The sequence below is a fragment of the Mixophyes fleayi genome, chromosome 6 (assembly GCF_038048845.1).
Source record: "Mixophyes fleayi isolate aMixFle1 chromosome 6, aMixFle1.hap1, whole genome shotgun sequence".
In the NCBI taxonomy this organism is placed as follows: Eukaryota; Metazoa; Chordata; class Amphibia; order Anura; family Limnodynastidae; genus Mixophyes; species Mixophyes fleayi.
The window spans coordinates 26,853,829-26,873,591 of NC_134407.1; the positions used below are offsets into that span (position 1 = coordinate 26,853,829).

The following is a 19,763-nucleotide window of genomic DNA, read 5'->3' on the forward strand; positions in this document are numbered from 1 at the left end:
GTCTCTGATACCCTGAGTTGAATGACAGAACGCAGACATGGATTAGCTCTTCTTCAATTGTACATGACAAAATTATCAAGGTTTTGAACTTTATTACAACCATAATGGGGCATATTCAATTGTTGGTGTTACAGCCAAAATTAACGCGTCATGCACACTATTACTGTCATTACGGTAATAGTGCCCGTAAATACCGTTATTACGGTACTTTTCTCGCTGGATTTCAGCTCGCGGCTCAGGGAGCTGCGAGCTGAAATCCAGGAAGTATTACCGTAATAACGGTAATACTTTTAACGCGGGCATATTCAACAATTGAATATGCCCCAATGTGTATAATAATTAACACATGGAAGCAATGAAAAAAGAAAACAAGAAAATAATTCTGGCCAAGAAATGTATCTATTATTAAATGAGAACGTCATACAAAAGTGAAATAAAATAGTTTTGGATGGTGTTCACAAAGTTATGATAAACCCAGTACTTGTTTCAAACATTCAGCAGTGTTGTTGATGCACTTGTGAACTTACAATACATACAAATAGGGAAGGGCATCAATTACGCTGGTAGATGTTTGAACCAAGCCAGTCTTGGTAGCAGAGAAGAGGGCCGAACTGGACCATTGGAGCCTTCGGAGGGAATTGATTGATCTTAAGAACAACATAGTCCAGGTAGGGGGAGATCTTTCTTTTAATAAACATTTTTCTTTATTTGAAAAAGTATGAGATTTATTTAACATACAGTAAGATTTGTGATAATGATAAATAAGCTACAGAAGACTGCATATTTTAGGAAGATTATTTTTTTTGGGGGGAGGGGACTAATTATATTGGTACACATAAATAAAAAATAGATCTCTCACCACTTTCAAGAAACTTGATGGCTTTTTCATTAATGTCACTTTTTAGCTGATGAGTCTTCTCCAGATATTGTAAAATGAAGATATTTGGGACAAAGAGCACCATATTTTGTTCCCCACAGCCATATGGCATAGCCAATAGATTGTCCAAGTTCTGCATGGCCGTGCCCATCAGATCTCCTGTATGAATCAGAGAGAAGGTTAACCCACTTGTATGCAGGGAAGTAATACTATGTATTACAGAAAATAAAATATTTAAAGAGAATGTCCACTTTGCTGTAGATTTCCATGGCTTCCAGATATACATGTCCTTCCAAATCTCCATGTTCAATTTTTTCAGCCGCACCTCCTTTCAAAGCTAAGACAGCCAATGTTTTCCAGCTGCACTTATAGAATGTGAAGGAGACAGCTTAAATTTTTTTTTTTTTTTTAAAAACATGTCTCTCTAAATGCAAAATTTCTCATCTCTAAGGAGAAAATTGTTGCTATTCTCAGGGGAAACTTTAGCTGAACTCTTTCTGTGGTGTGGGAGTCTGTAGGGGTCAAAGAAGTTTTTACACTGGGGCCCGAACTTCCTCTTGATGGTCCTGCCAAAGAGGATCCTACATTTCAAATACTTTTTTCATGCATTCAACAGAATTTCGTGTACAAATTATCAGAACAGTTAACACCATAAAATTATCTGGGGCATATTCAATTACGATTCTGGTCCGCGGGATCGAGCCGGAACGGGGCGCAAACTTAATTCACGGTACCACAATAGCGTGGATTTTCATTCGCAGCCCATAGGGTTGCCTATGAAAATCCGCGTTTTTGCAGTACCGTATTACCAGCAATAGTGCGCACTTTCCACGGTAACGCGCGTTACCGCGGACCGGAATCCTAATTGAATATGCCTCTCTGAATGTAAAAGGTTTATAATATGACACATTTAAGGACACATTTTAATGTCCATACAGGTGAGAAAGAGAACAGTTGTAATGTGAGGTGGATACTGTGAAGTGATCCTTACCAATTACCGTCACATGAGCTCTCTCAGAATCCATTAGAATGTTTTTAGGTAACTTCAGAAAGATATCTTCCTTTGTAGAATCATCTAAGACAAACACAGAAGTAGAGAGACATATAAGTATAGTTCTATGACTGGTTAACTACTTAGTTATATAAAATTATGTCAAAGATTGTGGAAATTGTACATCATCAGCTATTTACACAGCACCACTAATTCCGCAACGTTCTATAGAGAACTTGCATCAGTCCCTGCCCCATTTGAGCTTACAGTCTAAATTCCTTAACATGCACACAGACCTAGAGAGACTAAGGTCAATTTAATAGCAGCCAATTAACCTATTAGTATGTTTTTGGAGTATGGGGGGAAACTGGAGCACCTGAAGGAAACCCACGCAAACATAAGGAGAACATACAATCTCTTGACAGATACGGCCATGGTCGGGAATCGAACTCATGACACCAGTGCTGTGAGGCATAAGTGCTAACCACTGAGCCGCCGTGCTGCACTCATGCTCTGTTCATCAGATGTTCATTCTTGCTGGGATCATCTCCTCCTTCAGCTGTGAGACAGTGCTAGTAGAAGGCGTATATTTGTGTTTTAAAAAGTTTGGTACCATAACAGCCATCATAACATTCCATTTATTTCCTCACCTGCACCTCTGCTGCAGAGCAGAGAGCTGTAAGACTTCTCCTCCAGGACACCTCCAGGCTGAGAATAGAATAAATATCTAAAACTAGAACAGGACATTGAACGTGTGCTCTCTATTATGTATATATAACATATACACTTACTTTTTAGGTTGTAATAGTTTCAAATAAGTAAACTGACCTGAACAAGCAGTGGCTTAACCACTGTGTCACTACTCCCTTGTTGTGGGACAAAAGGCACCTCATTCTGGCATAACTCTTGTGTATCCACAGCCTCTGTCCTTACTGTGATATTCACCTCTCCTGGAAATACATATTCCATAGTGAGATTAAAAAGAACAACACACAGGTCCACCAAGTTCTACCTTACATAAATTCTAATTGTGTAAAAGAGAAATTTTGAAAAGAGAAAATAAACTTTTATATTCATTATTATCAGGGGCGGGCTGGCCTGGGGGGCAGGGGAGCAGCGCCCCCACCCCCAGGCCATTCAGTCTTACCGCTATTAGGGCCGGGAGGTAGGCCGGCCGGCCGCCCCCCCGGATGCAATATATCTCATGACAAGGGATGTGGCAGCGTCAGCGCACAGGCGGCTACATCACATGACACGCGATGCCGCTGCGTCATCAATGACGCGGCCGCATCGCGTGTCATGTGATGCGGCCGCCTGTGCGCCCTCCGGGCTGACATCTCCCAGCCCGCGCCTGATTATTATTCAACAGCACTGTACAATGTGACAGTAGTTATTTGTAATCATAGGCTGTAATAGGAGGTCTCTGGAGCAAGCGGTGTTTGGGAACAGAATACAAATACTGAGTCACAAGCAATGAAATGGACATTGGACAATATGGTGATTCTCCTATTTAACAGCAATTTTCAGAGGAAATGAAATGCCTACTAAACGCTCAATATTATGCAGTACAAAGAAGAATTCCAACAGCACTAGCTGTTATTATATATAAATAAACCATGGCCCTTATCCCTTTTTTACTTACTGTATTAAGTATAGAAATTAATTTTTGTATGGGTGTGCTATTGTTCACAAGCACTAAATTAGCATCTATTATTCAAGGAATAAAAGAGGATTGTGATGGCTATTCAATTGCAAGGCACTAGGGTATTTTGCATACAAAACTTAATATTCATTGATATACATTAAAAACTATTTTTGTGAGAATAGTCAGTGATAAAATAATAGAGACAAAAGTGTTTAGAATGGAAAAAAGCTAATAAAATACAGTATAACAGACTTTATAATATCATCTGTTATTGCATAGTATCTAGTATCAAGGTCAATTATTAATTTAATTAACCTCTATTTCTCATTTATATGACCCAACACCTAAGGTCATACCCCAAATTTACTCTTGAATGTAATTAAGTATCCCAATTTACAATGGTATTAGTACAGAAGACAGTTACGGATTAACACTGTGAATGGCCTTGCTACTTATAATTTGATTCATTTTGTTAGCTTTAGCTAGTCAAATTATCTGTGAATAGCTGTTAATTTGGGTACACACTACACGGTTTTCATCCAATAATCGGCTCAATCAGCCGACACGATGGTCGAAAGTCTGCCCAAATGGATGATTGTCGCCTCGTTTGGTTGGTCGTACCATTTAATATTTTCGTTCCAATCTCGTTTCCGCTGTGTAGTGTGTATAAACTTCCGACCGATCCACAACAGTGAGTACGAAATTACAGTCATTGCTCACGACAACATGGCTGTAAAAAGTCGCTAAAGGGACGTCCGCTCTTCCCTTTATCGTCCTAAACAAGGCTAGTGTGTATGCAGTCCATGGACCGAGCGATCGGAACATTGATCGCATGTAAAATTGATCGGCATAAAAAGTTGGTGGAAAATTCTGTAGTGTGTACCCAGCTTAAAAAAGCATTGCTTCTTGTAGTAAATTTCCCTTACATTCAATCATACAATCACTAGATTCTATTATTGCCTATGTGTGACAGCCATCAAAATCAGTTCTTTATAATAGTGTTAATTACATAAATTCTATCAAACTGTAAGGAAATGCTACCAAACTTTAACAATTATGCTGAAGGAATCATTATGTTTAAGCAATCAGTCAGCTGTGCTTTAATCTCTCAAGTGTGTTGCCAAATGTAAAAATTATATGAAAAGATTATTGTTTCTATATAGCAGGCACTAAAATAGACATCAATAAAGTATATATGAGACTCTATACAATAACAGATTATATATTACAGTTGTGATAATATTGTATCTTAGTCACTTATTTTTTACATTCCATACACTTTCTTGCTATTATTTTAATATTGAATATTTTCAAACATGGTTTTAAAGTATATCAATAAAGATTGTTACATTTTATAATTTTAGAACTCCCTAGATATTTCTGGGTTGTCAGTCTTTCAAGCAATCATACAATGCCTAATAAATCAATATTCTAATCATTTCTAAAGAAGGTGAGGGACGGGCATCTAAAATGTAGATCATAGGATCCAAAACTATAGACCAGAGACCATCAGCTATAAAGAAGAGTGAAGAGATACAAAGACAAAACAGGGAGGGTAACTGAGGGTAAGTATAGAATTTCTTTAATCTCCTTTGATATATATTGTGTTGTGTTATCCCACGACCTACAGAATCTACAGGTAATACACAGATTATACACAGAGCATCAGTTACCACCTGATGTCAGTGAGTTAGGGACAGATCGGCCCAGTTCCACACTTTTTAGGTGCAGTATAGAATATTACCCAGTTTAGCGGCTTTCAAGTCCCAGTAGAAGGTTTTACTCTCATCTACACACAGGCAGCTGCTATACTGACAGTCAGCACACGGTCTCTCTTCCAACTGTGCAGAGGGTTGGAGGGAAGTTTTAACCTAGTAGAAGTAAAGGATGAATCAGTGAGTGAGTGGTGTCACTTTAGCAGTTAAGGTTTGGATAGAAGTAAATGCTGTGTGGGAAAGTGAACAGACTGAGAATAGAAGGTGCAAAGGGTTCATGAGAAAAGAGACATTTTCTCTCCTAGATATTTTTTTTTTCTAATAATGGGTGTAAAATCAGTTTTGCTATAACAATCAATAATATCTGAATAAACTATCTCAAAGACATGGACAAACACATTTTTCATACAAACATAAATTAAAGCTTATATAAAGAAATATAAAGAAATTACAGAACTGTAGAGCAAAAGCCATTTCTTTTATCTGGCAAGATAGTATTGAATGAATAAATATACAGCATCTTAACAAAATTATGTTAATTTGAGGGAAAGAAGGGTTTCATAAGTAGACAGATGAAAAGCCCCTATACTAAAAATTACATTGAAACAAGCATGATATGATCTAAAGATTAATTTACTATTAGAACCCCATTGAATGTATCTGAGATAACGCCGTATCGTGTGGGGGAACTTGATAAGAGACTGATGAAGGATGGAAAAAAATAAAGATTATCATAATGATGAGTGGAATTTAAGATCAAGACCTAAAGATAGATCCCTCGCAGAATATAAAGGTGATTTTTTTAGGGAAACAACAACCCTTAGGAGAGCTGGTATATCGAAATCATTGCAAAATTTTGTATCCCAAAACACCAAAGAGAGCAAGAGAGGAACAAGAGGGTGTTGGAAATCAAACAGGAAGAATAAAGATCTGCTCCATACAGCGGGCATTTATAATCTATCTAAAATAACTTTAAACACTAATAATTTTTCTGTATTACATAATGGTCTGAATTTTGTATACGATACAGATCCTAATTTATTTGGCCTGCTTGTTGAATTGAATCAGTATATTAGGACTATCTGCCATAAACGCTATTTTGCCTGTAGAGTGTTTGAATGATTTGGAAATACTCTGGCATGAAAATAATACAGTGCCTATAGAATAAAATGTTCATGATATAAATCAGATGGGGGAGATAACGTGAATGTTAATAAGCACAGTACTTTATTCAAAAAGAAATCTTTTCCTACTAATCGAAAAAAACTACCATTAATTATTTTTATAAAGAAAACAATGGATAACTTTAAGTTTTTATGTATAAATAATAAAAAATGGGAACTTGAAAATGACCACTCAATTGTGACCCACCAACAAATGATCATACTTCCTCTTTTCAGTTGGTGATCAAAAAACTTTTGGATGGAGCCCTTTGTGGAGAGGTGATTTGAAAGGAAATATTTGTTTTTATATATTAATCATCCTATTACACCTGTATTTTATCACATCCCTAAAATCCACAAATCATTTTTAGCACCCTCTGGTAGACCTATTATTTCTGGGATTGGTTTACTGATGGGTAACCTTTCACAATTTTTAGTTTTCTTTTTGCAGAGATATGTTATCACTCTGAATTCATATATTCATGATATTATGCACATTTTGAATATTATTCAAAATGATTGAGTGGAAAGATTCATATGTATTTCTATCTCTTGATGTACAAGACCTATATGCACATATTATTTACAATTTGGGAACTGAAGTTGTGAAAAGATTAGTAGTTCACAGAGGGGCAATGTCCTTTTATTTTAGACTCTATTATGTTATTATATTATTATTCTTACACATAATTATTTTCTATTTGATTCACGGCACTACAGGTGTTGGGGACGGCAATGGGCACACGTTTTGTGCCGAGTTTTGTTAACTTATACATGGGTCAGTTCAAGCAAAAATTTGTGTGGGATGGCCAACTCCAGACAAATTTAGTTCAACACGGCTGCTTTATTGATGATTTGAGGACTTAATTTTGTTCAAAACCTTAACATTAATGATTAGAATTTAATTTTTAAATATTCTTATAGTTCAGCTATGGTGAATCTTCTCAATCTCACTCTCTCCACTCAGGGCTCTAAAATGTTTTCTACCAATTATGGAACACCTGTAGACTATAATAATTTCCCTCTTATGAGAGTAGTCATCGCGGAAGCCATGGGTGACCAACATTCCTAAAAGCCTATTGAATAGGATAAAATGTATTTCTACCTTAGATAAAGTCTTTGAAGGTCAGGTGAAAATTATGTTGAATGATTTTGTTAAAAGGGGTTACACAGAGGGGATTCTTGCTAATGCTATGACTATTTAGACTTCCCATTGAACAAAAAAAAAAAAGAAGGAAATAGATGAGAAGTTTATAAATAATAACTTTGTACCATTTATTTATAAATATAATAACAAATCGGCACAAAATAAGAATATTGTTAGAGAAAATTTTGAGGTTTTAAAACAATACAGTAGGGAACAACAGTAGGGAAAAAATTGCATTTGTGTTGTATGTGTGCAAACCTGCAGTTTTACACTTACCATTTAAGTGTCCTATAGTTTCTGACATGTTCTAAACAAATAGAGAATAAAACAGCAAGGAGACAATCATACAGCAAAGAGAGTGAACACAATGGCATCTACATTACCTTTATACAATGTTTTAAGTAGTTAAAGACTGTGGCTTTGAGAATGAAAATTTCTCCTCTGACCACAGAATAAGGCAATGTGAGCTCCACAAAGAATGGCTGGAAAACTCGAAGGGATGCAGTAGTAGACATCCCAAAACCACTGGGACCCATACAGATGGCTCCTCCTTTCCAATCTGTGATGGTGTGTGGGGCAGCGTCTTGGAGAACAACACTCCCAGAGTCTCTGAATGAAAGTAGATTAGAAGAGAAGAATGAGAGATGACAATATTATTTCACGTTCCTGAGAGTGGCCACTAGGTATCCACTAAACCTGTGTTTCCCAAACCTAGTCCTCCTGGCTCCTTAACAGTGCAGGTTTTCCATATTTCCTTGCACATTGTAACAGATCCACAGGTGGTACAACTATATCCCTGGTGACCTGGAAAACCAGCACTGTTAGTTGTCCCTGAGGACTGGGTTTGGGAAACACTACACTAAACATCGGGAAAACTGGAGATTTGCTGCGCACTGTAACCTATGTACACAATGACATAGAGTACATTCCACTAAGAATGGTGACATGGCTCTATATAGAGATTATGTCCTCCATACCTTCCACTTTCACCCAGAAGAGAATGTTCATTTCTTATTGTAATTCAGCTGTAAAATGTTATATGAAGACTCCCAGCTAGCAGCTTTCACAGTATGCAACACTGAATTAAATACTTTGTGATTTCACAAGTGGAACACACCTCACCCATTCATATTTGAATTGCTTCCTGAGGGGATTGAGTTCACCAGCCTTCTGTACAGGAGATTTTACAGCGGACAATCAGGATGATATTGAGACTACCATAGGATTTACTGCATTTTTAACTTTATTTTTGGAACTCTTTCTATATACTGGAGCTATTCACAGTGTTTAGTCTCTTTTTTTGTATAGTCCAGAGCTTACCTATTAGTAAGTTTGGACTAGGATCATTACAACATATGATCAGGTATGAGGTCATTTATCATTAATTTTATTGAAGAGATACAGTTTTGTGTGTTCCATATACACTCATCTGGATTGAAACAGACCAACACACTGAGATCACCTGCACTGGATGTACCCTTATATGTAGGACACTATACCCCATGCCATTGCCCTCTCGCAGACCAAGGCATTACTATTGGATTCGCATTTTGTTCACTCTAAGTGGATGCAGCACTTGAAAAACTTTCCTTTACCTAAAAAATATTTAAGCCACATATAATTTACTCTTAGTGAAGTTGTGACAAAAAAATTAATGTAGTCAAATGACCAGGAGCTAATTCAATCAGTGTGGGTTTACCATGCTCCAGCCAATCAGATGCAAGCTGCTTTTTATTGACTATTTTAGTTCCCTATGGACTTCTTCCACAAGAAGTTTCCCTGTGGATTTAAGCATATAATTAAAAAGGTTAACAGGGGGAATTTGGGTGGTTTATTTTAAATCCAAAGTGTTTTTTACTGTTTGTGTTTATTCTATTATATATGTAATGCCCCGTAGTGGTATTTTAGTAAACCATGCACCCCAGTGACTACAGAAGGGGTTATCTTGAGAGTGAGTTAGGTGTTTGTGAAAAGTGACTCAGGCTGGTTAATATGGTGACAGCACAGCCCGGTCTGCTAAAGACTGAGAAGAAGTAGGAAGGGAGAACAAAGAGAAGGAGGAGAAAGTAGGAGACACAGAGATATGAAGGACTCAGTGAGAGAGGTGATGTGACATCCTGGGGATCTGGGAGCTTCCAGGCTCCTTCGGCATTGCCTGGGAGCACAAAGGCAAGTAATGTGTGCCTGAATAGGGGAAGAGTCCCCAGAGCAGAGACCCCTGGAGAGAAGGGGGTATTGATGCAAGTGGCAGCATGCATACACTAGGGGATATAAGAGCAGAGTTGAGAAGAAGCTGTACTGCCTAACCTGTGCACCTCACACTACACACAGGGACAGGGGGTTACATATACAATTGTGAACAATTGTTCCGGGGGGAAGGGGCGTGGGGCTGGCTTCCTCATTCTGGTACTGTTGCTTCCAATGGTGCTCCTTCCTAATGTGCATATCTACTTCTATATACAACCTACAAAACTATCAGGCTCCTGATCCATGATGGCTAGAAAATCCATTCCATTGAAAACCATCCTTTCCATATGTAACCACTGTTGGTGATGGTACTGTGTCAGGTTAAACTCCTACATGGAGTCTGACCTATCTGACCTGGTTCAGGTTGAACCCTTACATGGTATTACCTTTGGATCAATCCCCCCCAGCTCCAGTTCAAATGCAACTCAAATGCAGGCAGAGTATAGTAATGAAGTTTTCAATAATGAAGTGTTCGTGTAATTTTGAACGGAGGCAGGACCGTATGGAGACACGGATACGCCTGCGGATGCCTGAGGCCTTTTTCAAATATACACAGATGATGACGGTCATCAGTACTAGCGACCAGGCTGCTTCTGATTGGTTGATTGTGGATTCACCTCACTGATCTCATTCCTATATTATATGATTTTGTGAGTATATTTTACAATTAATGTTTTGCTACTTTCAATTATACAATATAAGAAATGTTATAACTTATAACAATATAACTGTTATAACTGGGGCTTTAGGTGTGGGGATTTAAAGCCCAAATACTTCCCTCTCCACACAACATTTAATTATTTTAACAACTGGTATTCCCCTCACCATCTCTGTCTACATTGGTTGAGCTCCTGAGTTAAGGAGGAAGTGCATAGTAATTGCAATGTGTGGTCATCGCAGGCTTCCTTCTTCTCTTATGAACTCTGACAGCAGAAATGCAGGATGGGAGTATTTACAGGTATTCCTCACTTAACAACCTACCCGTTTAATGACCACTCGGAGTTACGACCAGGTTCTCCCTGGGTCCTCATTGTTATAATTGCTGCTGTTTGTAGAGCTTTACTGTACACATGTTTATTTTCTGTTATGCAGTGTTATGTAATGTAAAGCAAACTAACAAAATACAGTTTTCTTTAGTCTATTTCTTCATTCAGAATCAATAAAAATGATTGCAATACATGTAGGTGCATATAACAGTACTGTACTCACTTAGCGACCAATTCGCTTAACGACCTAGTCGTAGGAACGGAACTCGGTCGTTAAGTGAGGAATACCTGTATCTCCCCAGGACTTCTTGTCATTTCACTGTTACAGAGTTCCTCCTCTATTGATCAAGAGAGCAACCAGTGTATGTTTTAAGAGAATGAATGGCCAAGGATTTTATTGTCTTATTAAGATTTTGTTATTTATAATATCATTTATTGTTTTGTGGGGAAAAAGAAATGTGGGCTTCAAACGAGAGGAAAGGTAATCTGGTCCAGGTAATACAGGGGCAGGTAGGTTGGTGTGTGTGAGGGTAGATAGTGAAGCAGGAACAAGGTATATATGGTGAGCAGAGGCAGGAGATGTGAAGTTACATGGCTGGAGGTTAGCATCAAAGGAGTGTCAGGTTGCAGACCTGGGGATATATTTACTAAACTGCGGGTTTGAAAAAGTTTCTAGTTATCATTTATTTAGTACATTCAACAAAATGACACCTAAAATCTGATTGGTTGCTATTGGTAACATCTTTACTTTTTCAAACCCGCAGCTTTGTAAATATACCCCCTGGAGAGAAGAATGTAAGCTGTAAGCAATCAAGAAAAAAGGTATATTTGTAGGTCTTGCTTAGTGTTGGGTCTGGAAGATGTCTGCTTGACCTGGTAATTATCGAGTGTATGTGTAGGAGGAGTGTGTATTGTATCCTGTGTACATGTGTTCGTAGCAGTGGACCCTAATGTGTGGTCTGGGAATTTAGATTGTAAGTGCTATTGCAGTGGGAACTGATGAGAAATATTACATAAAATAGCAACTGAGCACACCCTCTTCAATAATATAAAGTGCTTTGATTCCTATTGGGAAAAAAGTGTTATGCAAATAAATGATTATTTTTACTATTATTATTCTGGGTCTAAGGGGGTAGTATACGCTTAAGGCTTGACATGGGGTATACAGGGTTTTGTTGCTTTGCTTAAGTACTATTTTACAAATATACATACCTCCCAACATGTCTGTCCCCACCAGTGGGTCAAGAGGCATGGACATAGCAAAATGGGGGCGTGGTCATGTTGAGACATGGATGTGGCCACGCCCCCAGAGTTAGGCTGCTCTTTACATAACTCTCTTCAACCAACATTCCCACCATGGGGACAAACATGTCCCCTGGTGGGACAGAGCCGTAAATTAGGACTGTCCAGCTGAAATTCGGACAGTTGGAAGGTATGAGTATAACATTCTAACAAGGAAGAAAATAGTTAGTATTCTCACCACAATTCTGCACTCTATATTGTTGTTTATATTGTTGTTTTCCTTATATCATGCATACCCCACTCAAAGATGCCTCTAGCTCTTTTTGGTTCTTCTGCCAGTTACCAAACATTTAGAGACTCACCCCACAGGAGCCAATTTCCATATCCAAGTTTCAGGGAAGTATGTTCTGACCTTTTCTGTTTTTTTTCTCTGCACTACTTCTGGGATTACATTTACATCACCATCATCACCTGATGCCATACCCTCTGCAGGAAAGACAAAACATTTAGTAATATAATGCATTGATTGCTGTGATATAATTGTTTCTAATAATGAAGAAAAAGTTATATAGTTTCTCAGTTCTTGAGCACGCAGATGGAGGAACTGTGGGAGCTTGATCTTCATAGATTGGGAGCTTCAGTAATCCCAGTGGAGGAGCTGTGTCAGATGAACATGAGAGTGCTTAAAATGACTGGGCGTTCTGTGTGTTTGTGATTTTCTGTATGTCTCCGGAGGTGTCAATAATCTTTCTCTGGTCTCAGTAAATTTTATGTGACTGTTCATCTGAGATTTATACTGGAAAAATAGAAACTGTTTCTCATTTACCTGACTGCTAGCACATTATTACCAAACTAGTTACCCGTCAAAATAACAGAGAAATATATGCCTAAGATCATGTTGGACCAAACTAATGGAAAGAAAATCGAGTCAATTTGGAATAGTAAGGCTCGTTACAAATGGTAACTGCTACACAAAAAACATAAATTAAACAAAGTAAGCCGAAGAAAAATGTAGTCAGTAGGAATATTCAAGTAAACAATTTGCAAACATTTTACCATACTTGTGGAGGTGTGTGTGGGGTTGATGCACAGAGATGTTTGGTGTAGATGTGTGGGGGTGATGTACAGAGATGTAGGGGAGATGTATGGAGGTGTGTGGTGTAGATGTGTGGGGTGATGTGCTGAGGTGTGCGTGGGGGTGATGTGCGGAGTTGTAGGGGTGATGTGTGGTGTTGATGTGTGGGGGTGATGCGCAGAGGTGTGCGTGGGGGTGATGTGCAGAGGTGTAGGGGAGATGTGTGGAGGTGTGTGGTGTAGATGTGTGGGGGTGATGTGCAGAGGTGTGCGTGGGGGTGATGTGCAGAGTTGTGGGGGAGATGTGTGTGGTGTAGATGTGCGGAGGTGTGTGTGTGGTGTAGATGTGCGGAGGTGTGTGTGTGGTGTAGATGTGCGGAGGTGTGTGGGTGGTGTAGATGTGCGGAGGTGTGTGTGTGTGGTGTAGATGTGCGAAGGTGTGTGTGTGGTGTAGATGTGCGGAGGTGTGTGTGTGTGGTGTAGATGTGCGGAGGTGTGTGTGTGTGGTGTAGATGTGCGAAGGTGTGTGTGTGGTGTAGATGTGTGGAGGTGTGTGTGTGGTGTAGATGTGCGGAGCTGTGTGTGTGGTGTAGATGTGCGGAGGTGTGTGTGTGGTGTAGATGTGCGGAGGTGTGTGTGTGGTGTAGATGTGCGGAGGTGTGTGTGTGTGGTGTAGATGTGCGGAGGTGTGTGTGTGGTGTAGATGTGCGGAGCTGTGTGTGTGGTGTAGATGTGCGGAGGTGTGTGTGTGGTGTAGATGTGCGGAGGTGTGTGTGTGGTGTAGATGTGCGGAGGTGTGTGTGTGGTGTAGATGTGCGGAGGTGTGTGTGTGTGGTGTAGATGTACAGAGGTGTGTGTGTGGTGTAGATGTGCGGAGGTGTGTGTGTGTGTGTAGATGTGCGGAGGTGTGTGTGTGGTGTAGATGTGCGGAGGTGTGTGTGTGGTGTAGATGTGCGGAGGTGTGTGTGTGGTGTAGATGTGCGGAGGTGTGTGTGTGGTGTAGATGTGCGGAGGTGTGTGTGTGGTGTAGATGTGCGGAGGTGTGTGTGTGTGGTGTAGATGTACAGAGGTGTGTGTGTGGTGTAGATGTGCGGAGGTGTGTGTGTGTGTGTGGTGTAGATGTGCGGAGGTGTGTGTGTGTGTGTGGTGTAGATGTGCGGAGGTGTGTGTGTGTGTGTGGTGTAGATGTGCGGAGCTGTGTGTGTGGTGTAGATGTGCAGAGCTGTGTGTTATTTTTTTTTTATAATTAGCACTGGGCACCCTTTGTAAATCAAGTTCAGTTTTGCACTGGCCCTATTCTAAATAGCAAAACATTGAATAAAAATATTGTACCGTCAGCGAAATAGTCTGAATGATCCACTCTGCCGCAAGAAACAGGTTTTTTAATCACAGCACTTGTAATTATCTTTAGGTGCAGGTTCTGTAATTAACAGAGGTAACAAACAGAATAATCAAATGTTTAGACTTTACTTAGATGTAAAGTAGTATTTAAAACAAAGAAAGTTATACATAGGATTAAAGTTTAGAACAGTTCTGGACCACAGACGGATTGTCTTTACAAACCTGAACAACTATTTGTAGGCGGCTGACAAAAGGAGGAGGGTATATGATGGACAATAAACTGTTTAGCATGGGGTCTCTCTCCTTAGTGAAAGGGCAGGGGGTGGTTGAATTTTATTTTTATTTTTTTAAAATTCCTGCATATTGAATTAATACAACAAAAACTTCCCACTTACAAATAAGAATATTTAACTTGAAATGTTTATAAATTTCAGTCTGCAGTGTGATAATAAAAGGTAGAGGCTGTGTACATCAATGTAGCTGAACAGCAGGTTAACCAGCAGAGAACCATTGTAAACCGGCCAGGGATTGTCACTTGCAACTTAACCACAGAGGAAATTTGCAGACCTGTGATTGCTTGTGTACACAGGGCAATATTAGCTTCATGACCCAATGTGCATAAAATTGGCTGTTAGTCTAGATATTTTTGTGTTCACCTTACTCCTTGACAGTCAGGACTTCTTGACAACTTAGGGTGCAAAGGTACTGTCAGGTGAAAATTAATTACTGATTAGTCTTACTACAGAATTAAAATTAGAATTGACAATCACTTAGAGTAGAGGCAAATACCAATATATACCAATATTGGGGAACACAGAAATCCCAAAATAGTAGACACTTCTGGCCTGATTCATTAAGGAATGTAAATTCTGATACGTGACATAATTTGTGTAAAATTGATATACACCAGTGAACGCAAATACATGCAATTCATCTTTGAAAGCAAAGGACACTTCCAACTGTCTACGATTTCAAGGGCGTAAAGGTGAAAGGGACGGAGCATATGCTGTGTTGCTTACATAGTGCACTGGCTGAGTAAGGATAATTCATTCGAGAAGCAAGCAGTGATGAAGGCCAGGTAAACGATAGGTAGTAGAACAGGCACTAACATGTATATTCTTTATATGTTCTTCAAACACATGAATATGTATATATACAATATAAATATAAATGTACTTTTTGATATATGTAGGCCAAAAGCATACTGGTAGGTTAAATGGCTTCTATCAAAATGCATAGCTCTCACATTCCTTTACACACATTTAATCAAGTGTTAAGTTAGTGCCAAATGCACGTTGGGGGTCTCATGTAGAGTTACAATTTAGCATGCCATATAATCCTTAGTTAAAAATATTGATTCAAATATTAAATTATTTCAGGCCTTAACAGTTTACTCCAGGTATAGAGCTGTCATTATTGTCAGAGTATTGTGCATCCAACCTAGTGACTAAACAATACAAACACTTTCCTTCCTGCAGACTTTTCTTGTCCTGAAACAGCGACAGCAAGGCATATGGAGTATAATAAAGGCATAAATTGATATCTAAAGCTGGTCTGCTCTTTCCATTTTTCCATTTTTCCCTCTTTTTTCCTTATCTGATTCTAACAACTCTATTCCAAATCAACCAAGTTAAGGGTGTAACCAAGCCCCCCCCCCCCCCCCTGAAGAGGCGCACTATCCCTTGTGTGTGAGGGCAGGTTGGGACGAACTATCCCTCCTCCCGCGCTCATCCCCCCTTTCCCCCTCCCCTTCCCCACTCAATGACTGTCGGGAGTGAAATCATCATCATCACGTCCCAACAGTTAGCGAGGAGAGGAATAGCTGCAAGAAGAAACCAGCCAGGTAAGTGAAGTGCTGGAGAGGAGGGACGAGAATGTGCTGCAAGGTAGGAAGGGGGGGTAATGTGATTTAAGGTGGGGGGGCAGTGTGATTCAAGGTGGGGGGGCAGTGTGATTCAAGGTGGGGGGCAGTGTGATTCAAGGTGGGGGGGCAGTGTGATTCAAGGTGAGGAGGCAGTGTGATTCAAGGTGAGGAGGCAGTGTGATTCAAGGTGGGGGGGCAGTGTGATTCAAGGTGGGGGGGCAGTGTGATTCAAGGTGGAGGGGGCAGTGTGATTCAAGGTGGAGGGGGCAGTGTGATTCAAGGTGGGGGGGCAGTGTGATTCAAGGTGGAGGGGGCAGTGTGATTCAAGGTGGGGGGCAGTGTGATTCAAGGTGGGGGCAGTGTGATTCAAGGTGAGGGGGCAGTGTGATTCAAGGTGGGGGGCAGTGTGATTCAAAGTGGGGGGGCAGTGTGATTCAAGGTGGAGGGGGCAGTGTGATTCAAGGTGGGGGGCAGTGTAATTCAAGGTGGGGGGCAGTGTGATTCAAGGTGGGGGGGCAGTGTGATTCAAGGTGGGGGGGCAGTGTGATTCAAGGTGGGGGGGCAGTTTGATTCAAGGGGAGGATTGTACTGCAAGAGGGGGGACATTTTGATACATGGGCGACAGTGTGCTGCAGGGAGGGGGACAGTTTGCTTCATGGAGGGGGATTGTGCTACAAAAGGGGGACATTGTAATACATAGGGGGCATTGTTCTGAAGCAGGGACATTGTGCTTCATGCAGGTGAGTTGTGCTACAAGAGGGGGACATTGTAATACATAGGGGGGCATTGTTCTGAAGGAGGGACAGTGTGCTTCAAGGAGGGGCATTGTGCTATAAGAGGGGGACATTGTAATACATAGGGGGCATTGTTCTGAAGGGGGGCAGTGTGCTTCAGGGGGGGGGACAGTGTGCTTCAAGAGAGGGGTGTGATTCAAGGGGGGGTGTGCTGCATAGGGGGGGATTTTGTGCTGCATAGGGGGGGATTTTGTGCTGCCACGGGGGGATGGAGATTGTGCTGCAAGGGTGGGGATTGCGCTGCAAGGGGGGGAGATTGTGCTGCAAGGGGGGGAGATTGTGCTGCAAGGGGGGATTTGAGACAGTGTGCTGAGGGGGGGGGGCAGGGCAATGGAGGTGGGGCAGGAGTGTGACGCAGGGGGCAGGGGTGTGATGCAGGGACATGTTAGGACTCAAATCATCACTAAAATTGTCTGTTGTAAGCTTATTGTGTCAAATTTTTTGTACCGCAATCTAACATCTGGACACCTCCCTTCTAGAATTCCTGCACTTTTCCCAAGGCATCAGTGGAGTCTGTACAGCATTCTGCATCAAACTGCATCTGGACCGCTGGGAGAGGTAAGGCTAAATTTTTTTCCTTCTTTTTTCTTTACAAGTGTGTCAGGGTCTGGAAAGTGGGTATCTGGTGTGCGAGAGGTAGGTGTGTGTGGGTGTGTGTGTGTGTGTGTGTGTGTGTGTGTGTGTGCGCGTACTCGCGCGCGGGAAGGGGGGGGGTGGTAGTTTGAAAATTTGCCTAGGGTGCCGAAAAACTTTGCACCGGCCTTGGGTGTAACATGCAAAATAATAAAATATAAATTCAGTGTATATATAGTTAAAAGATCGGATTAGGTTTACCGTCTCCTGGGGTAGATCGCTGCACTTAACACGTATCAGCCGAATATATCAGGCCAGTCCAGTGTTTTGACTAAAGTAGCTTCAGCTAGTTTTTTTCACTAGCAGCAAAATATAAAAAACATAAACACACAAGGCCTGAGTCCTTAAGGAAAGTAAGGCTAAAGTAAGGCTAAAAAGGAGTAAATGTTATCCAGGACAAACCATGTTACAATGCAAGGGGTGCAAATTAGCTTATTATTTTGCACATAAGTTAAATACTGTCTGTTTTTTCATGTGGCAATACTTGATAGTTAATTTTACACTGAAATTTAGAGTTCATCTAGGACATGCACTACCCCAACTATAAATCTGTCCCCACATTTTAAATTTACCACCCCCATCATTGCAACATGGTTTTGCCCAGGTGCAAAGCTACTCCTTTTTTATGCTTTGCTCTCCTTAATGACGCAGGCCCATAGTTGCCAACCTTTGAAGAGGGGGCAGGGCTCCGCGAATTTAGTCATTTTGGTGGGTGGAAATGATGCGATTCTTCCGGCATCGCATCATGGAGGCTTGAAATTTGCCCACTTCACTAGGAAGTGGGCAGATGCAGGAGAGTTGCTAGCTCTCCGGGGAGTCTGGGAGACCTACTGGGTATTCGGACATTCCGGGAGAGTTGTCAAGTATACATAAACAAAATCCTAGCCTGTCTGTCTTCTGAGTAATACACAAGGAATATCCTCACTAATGTGAAGGATCTGATGTCCTACACATACAAAATAAACCTCATCAGATGTAAGGCAAGGTACACACACAAGTATTTCATGCAATCAGTGTGCCAATCAGCCGGCATACGACTGTTCGGTTGGATCATGCGTTACTGTATATAATTATACGTTGGTCAAAAGTTGTCCCAAAGTGCCGATTGTCGGTTCTTTTGGTTGGTCGTACTGTTTAATAATCTCTTTCCAATCACCCTCTGATCATGCAGTGTGTATGCACTCATGATCACGATCTCCATAGAGTTTGCATGGTCTTTTCAGTCAACGTCGGCAATCATCAAGTGCCCGGTGAAAAAATGTAGAGAGTGCTGTAGATGGAATAATTCCTTTGTTCATTCTGAGACTGAATATTTTGTTTCAGAGTCACAGAATCTAACGAAATTCGTTATGAGATGTGAATAGCTATAACGAGGAGGTTTTAATCAGTGTGACAGGAATGAGTGACTCAGTGAATATTGTGCTGTTATTCTCTAAATGACTAGAAGACCAAATGAAGAGCACAGATCTGAAGGTAAATCGTGTCAGTGTGTACGCATGAATCGCCCAACCGGTCGGACCATCAGTCGTAAGTACAATTGTTGTATATAACACGTCAGTCGGAAAATTCTCCAGTGTGTACCTAACCTAAGAAGTACGGGAGGAAGCAGCGCCTGAGTAGGAGGTGATGGAGTTGGCCTCCAATATCACTGATGTGGAGATGGTTGAGATAGGCGTAGAAGAGGTACCCCCAGCAGCAAGTCAATTATTGTATATTTCCTACAATAAAAAGCATCAATGTCAGATTTTGTATGGATGCAACTACCCTTTACTCCTTACATCTGCAAGAGCCCAGTGGTATCAGCAAATGTATCTGGTCCTCTAAGGGCACAAGTGCATATTATCACTTAGTGTTGCCCTGACAATAAATGTCACAACAGTGCCCTTTAGTATACAAATAAATATTAGTGACCCTGGTACTATATAAGAAGTGAATTCTGCCCGCAGTTCTGTATAAAAAAATAATTGTGCCTCCGGTGCCTCTATAAATAAATAAGTGTGTCACCAATCTTCTACAATAAGTAATTGAGCCACCAGTCCTCTAT

General features: G+C 40.6%; 1 protein-coding gene across 1 annotated transcript in view; it reads right to left on the reverse strand.

The window, feature by feature from the left end:
- LOC142160953 (alpha-2-macroglobulin-like) overlaps positions 1-19,763 on the reverse strand; it is a 92,866-nt gene that overhangs the window by 21,462 nt on the left and 51,641 nt on the right. The window contains exons 17-25 of the mRNA XM_075216093.1: positions 14,420-14,507; positions 12,376-12,499; positions 7,922-8,147; positions 5,258-5,384; positions 2,697-2,818; positions 2,519-2,576; positions 1,869-1,952; positions 860-1,036; positions 1-12 (exon numbers count right to left, since the gene is read on the reverse strand). The exon at positions 1-12 is cut by the window's left edge and continues 70 nt beyond it. Coding sequence (XP_075072194.1) covers positions 1-12; positions 860-1,036; positions 1,869-1,952; positions 2,519-2,576; positions 2,697-2,818; positions 5,258-5,384; positions 7,922-8,147; positions 12,376-12,499; positions 14,420-14,507 — 1,018 coding nt within the window. The remainder of the gene's footprint in view (positions 13-859; positions 1,037-1,868; positions 1,953-2,518; positions 2,577-2,696; positions 2,819-5,257; positions 5,385-7,921; positions 8,148-12,375; positions 12,500-14,419; positions 14,508-19,763) is intronic.